Below are 4608 nucleotides of genomic sequence, written 5' to 3' on the forward strand. Positions count from 1 at the left end.
GTATATATATATATATATATACTGTTCATATGTATAAATCTTCTGTGTCATGTTTTATTTTCAAATACTTTTGAATATAAAAACAAAGTTTAATTACATTTAAGTATTTTTATTTCAACAGTTTTGAAATGTTAAAAGATGCTTAATTTTGGTGGAAACTGGTATGTCTAGGCCATGAGCATCTGGGTCAACAGTCTGCAGTAACCCAATGCTGATAACCACCCTATACTAAAAAAAGATATTTAATTATTAAAAGTTAAGGTTTAAACACTAAACTCTAATGAAGTATTAGAAGCCAATAAACTTTATACGGGTTAATCATGGATAAATGAAGATGAATGCAAAGATAAAGGAAAAAAACTCATCTGTAGTTTACACAATTTTTGTTTTAATATTGCCTCCAACGAGTAACCACTTGACCACAGTATTTCTAACCACAAGCTTAATAGTATGAATATAACTGACTGACCCAAATGCTAAGTGTCGTGGTAACTATTTAATCAAAAATGTTGAAGCTGTCTCACTGTTCCCATTCCCGATACTTAGCCCTGGTATGCCACACAACTCAAGAGGGTTGCAGACTGATATGACACCAGCAGGTGAAACAGTCTTGCTAATAGCGTTTATAATAACCTTCTGTACTCAGAATTTTGCAACATAAGTGACTGAAATACATGTATCACAGGCATATTGATACTCAACTGTAAGAATCTATAAATTTTCCTTCTGAAATATGAATGAGCCATATTTTTCTGGTGCCTTCTAATTTTTACTAACAAAACTGCAACACTAACAAACACTTTGCTTTGCCAGTATTAATTTTATGCCTTATTTTCTTCAAACAGCTCTATATAAGCTTGGAGAATTATTTATAAAGCAGTAATAGTAGGTTTAACACACTGCTTATACACACTCTCTTGTCCAACCAATAGCATCTTAAAATTTTTGAAAATTTATGTATGTAATTACATACATAAGTGTATGTAATAGAAAATCTTTCTGAAGTTTCTCAGTTGATATGAACAGCTCTTTAAAAATAAAATGTACATAAGATTTTAAGTGTACAATTTTTGAATTTTAAAGTCAAACTTATTTACCTGAATCAACTAACAAGAACATATAGTTTACATAATTCTAGAAGAAAAATAATGTGGTATGAATGATGATATGGAACATTTAAAGACCTAATTTTACACATACACACACACACACACACACACACATATATTTAATTTTAATAGTGCATTATTAAATATTTTGAGTTATTCATCAACTCATGGTAATTCTTCAAACTTCAACCCTTCATACTTTTAGTTTTACCTCTAATCTGTCTGTTCGAGATACTTTCTGTGGGTTAACAAAGGGATTAGGGACAATGCTGAGAGGTGCTGCCATTGCATCTGCAGGCATTAAGCCAAGCATGGGGCTTGGATTCAAGTAGTGGGCGAATGATGCAGCAGAAGCCATGGTGGGAAGTGCTGCCAGATATGGGTTGGTTGTTGCCTTAAAAAGAAAAATATTTCAATTTAAAACATTAAATAACTATATATATTTATGTGTGTGTTCAGTCACCTTTTTTAATAGCTTAACATGGTACAACACCAGCTGGAATAAACTATAATAAAAATAACAATACCATTCAGTGCTAGTAACCAGTGTATTTGTGCTGATAAAGTAATAATAGATATTCAAAACTAACTTTAAAATAGTCTATTTTTACACCTGTCAACAGAAATATTTGAAGTTTCTCCTGTATCCAGCAGAACTACTAACACTAATTCAAGTTAGTCACATATCCAGCAGAACTACTGACATGACAACAAGTTAGTCACATATCCAGAAGAACTACTGACAAGACAACAAGTTTGTCACATACCAAAAAGAACTATTGACATGACAGTAAGTTACTCACATATCCAGCAGAACTAATGACATAACATTAAATTGATCATATATTTCATAGATTAAGCAAAAAATTAAATTATTATTGTCATTTAAATTTAAAAACACAAAAGCATAAATGTTAAAATTACAAAAGGGAGAAAAATAACAATTCCCAAATATGTGTATAAAAGTTTATTAAAAGTAAGCAGTAACCTCACAACATATTATTAGTAAAACTTTTTGGTAAAAATAAATTTTTTATATAACTGTTTTCTAATCAAGATAATTTTTACCAACAGTGCGATGCTAATCAATATTTCTCAAAAATCATATTTATAGACTTTTCTACATAACTTACATGATTTTGTTTCAGTGCAATATTCAAGGTCTTTATAAGTAATTTCAGAAAAAACAAATTACAGAGACATTACAGTGTAAAAAACTATTCAATAAATTGCCTGAATTAAAAGACTGAAACAAAGTTTGTATAAGTGAAATTCACAGTTGAAAAGCATATAGTCTCAACTATATTTGTAATGGAATCATTAGATTCAAAGATTTGTGTTTGTTTTTTACTTATGTCTTTGGGCTTAAGGACCATTCTGATGTGACAGTGTAACTTTTCTATTTGTGTACAGTTTTGTGAGTAATGAGTAAGTTGGCAGAGTTATAAGGAAATCTAAACCAATCAGTTCAGTACTGGCCTACTATGGCAGTTTGAGTTAATCCTCTGTTTGTATGTATATGATAAAGGATATTAACACAAGCCTGAGATTCAATTCTGAAATTCTTTATTTGTTTAAAATCATTTAAATCTGTATTATGTCAAAAACAATTGTTTTAGTCTTTTTGCAATATTATAGGTGCTCCTCAGCCTCTGAAACACTGAATTACTAGAGAATAAATCCTTATAATTACAAAAAAGCTCTTAAAATACTGAAATTTAAAAGTTTAAACTCTAAAACTAAGGTGTTTCTACACATATATATATATATATAAAGTTTAAAGTTCCATGAAGTATAAACTGGAGTTCGTTTATTAATTACAATTATTGTTATTAAAACCTTTTTATTTTTGCTAAATACATAGTTATAGCATTGTTATTTAAAAGAGTTCCCACACACCCATGTATTTTAGCAGCTGGACTAGAACATAAATAAATAAAAGTGTTTAGTATTAGTACTTTTGTCAGTATTATTTAAACAACTGCATCAAAAGTGAACATAATAAAAATGAAAATAGGAAAAAGAAAATCAACTGGAAAAAAGACTACAGCAGTGGTTGGAGAAGAAAGAAAAGAAACAAGAAAAACGAAAAAATAAAAAAGAAGAGAGACTACAGCAGTGGTTGGAGGAGAAAGAAATTAAACAAGAAGCAAGTATCCAACACTTGAGAGAAAGCCAGCATACACAAAAGGAAAAGATTAGTAAATTTCAAAGTGAATTAAATACACCAAAGGACAATTTACTGTCTGTTTACACAGGGAGGATATATTAACCATGGACCTAATCAGCCCCAGACCTTGCAGTTACACCCTAATGCAGACATCTTCAGTTTTGTCAGAAGTCACATTCCAGACATGAGTGTCAGCAATAGGGGTGTTCTAGTATGCAAAAAGCCACAGGAATTCGATGGGAAGGCACCCTGGGAAGCATATAGAGCACAATTTGAGCCCCTGGCAGAGATGAATGGATGGACAGAAGAGCAGAAAGCACTGTATTTAAGAACGAGCCTGAAGGGACAACCACTGGAAATACTAGGACAGTTGTCAGCAGATGACAGGCACAACTATAGAGCACTGGTAGCTGCTCTAGAAGTAAGGTATGGAATTCAAAATCAGTCCGAAGTCTACAGGGCTAGGTTTAGGACGAGAGTCCATGCTAAAGGTGAGAGCCTGCATGAGCTGGCACAGAATTCGGAAAGTATGGCACAGAAGGCCTACCCAACTGCACCACCAGATGTCCTAGAGCTGTTGTTGAGGGATCAGTTTGTAGACACCTTGGACAGTCCACAACTGAAGATACAAGTAAAGTAAGCACACCCCTCTACTATGCCGGATGCAATGGCCAGAGCTCTATAATTCGAATCCTACATTAAGTCCAGTGCAGAAGTACCAAGGTTGGTACAGTCATCAGGATTCAAGGCCAGAAAAGGCCAGCTCTCAGAGAAGTTTGAGGGACTTTGCTGGCACCGTAACAAACCTGGGCACAAGAGAGCTCAATGCTGGAAACTTCAACACGGGGAAGATGCCATGGCAGGAAAGAGTGCTACTCTTATTGGTGGTATTCTTCTTACACTGGCTCCTCATATGTCCTTGCTCTCCACAGTTCCAACAACCTTTCTGGTCAGCTTTGGGAAACCAGTAGTGGTTGGTGCTGAGGGACGCCCACCAACCCCCATCATGAACGTCCCAACAGCTAAGTGTAAAATGGCAAGCACCCATAGTGTCTATGTGACAGGAAAGCTGGATGGCCAAAGGTGCAACTGTTTCATAGATTCTGTGTCTCAGTAAACCCTTGTGAGTATCAAAGTGCTGGATCACAAAGGAGTACCAGAAGCTGTACAGAAGCTCTGTGGTGTGACAGGACATTATGTAAGGTTGTGGGGACCATTGTGGATAACTATTGAGCTAATGGGCATGAAGAACAGACAGAAAGTATACTTGGCTGACATTGAAGACCAATGCATATTAGGGTTGGACTATTTAATACCGAGGAAGTGTGT

The 4608-nt window shown here is 34.2% G+C and overlaps 1 protein-coding gene across 2 annotated transcripts in view; it reads right to left on the reverse strand.

The window, feature by feature from the left end:
- LOC106471957 (muscleblind-like protein 3) overlaps positions 1-4608 on the reverse strand; it is a 65978-nt gene that overhangs the window by 17152 nt on the left and 44218 nt on the right. For both annotated transcript variants that reach the window (XM_013932582.2, XM_013932581.2), the window contains exon 4: positions 1321-1503. In XM_013932582.2, the coding sequence (XP_013788036.1) occupies positions 1321-1503 (183 nt within the window). The remainder of the gene's footprint in view (positions 1-1320; positions 1504-4608) is intronic.

Source organism: Limulus polyphemus, unplaced genomic scaffold (assembly GCF_000517525.1).
Source record: "Limulus polyphemus unplaced genomic scaffold, Limulus_polyphemus-2.1.2 Scaffold4988, whole genome shotgun sequence".
Classification (NCBI taxonomy): Eukaryota; Metazoa; Arthropoda; class Merostomata; order Xiphosura; family Limulidae; genus Limulus; species Limulus polyphemus.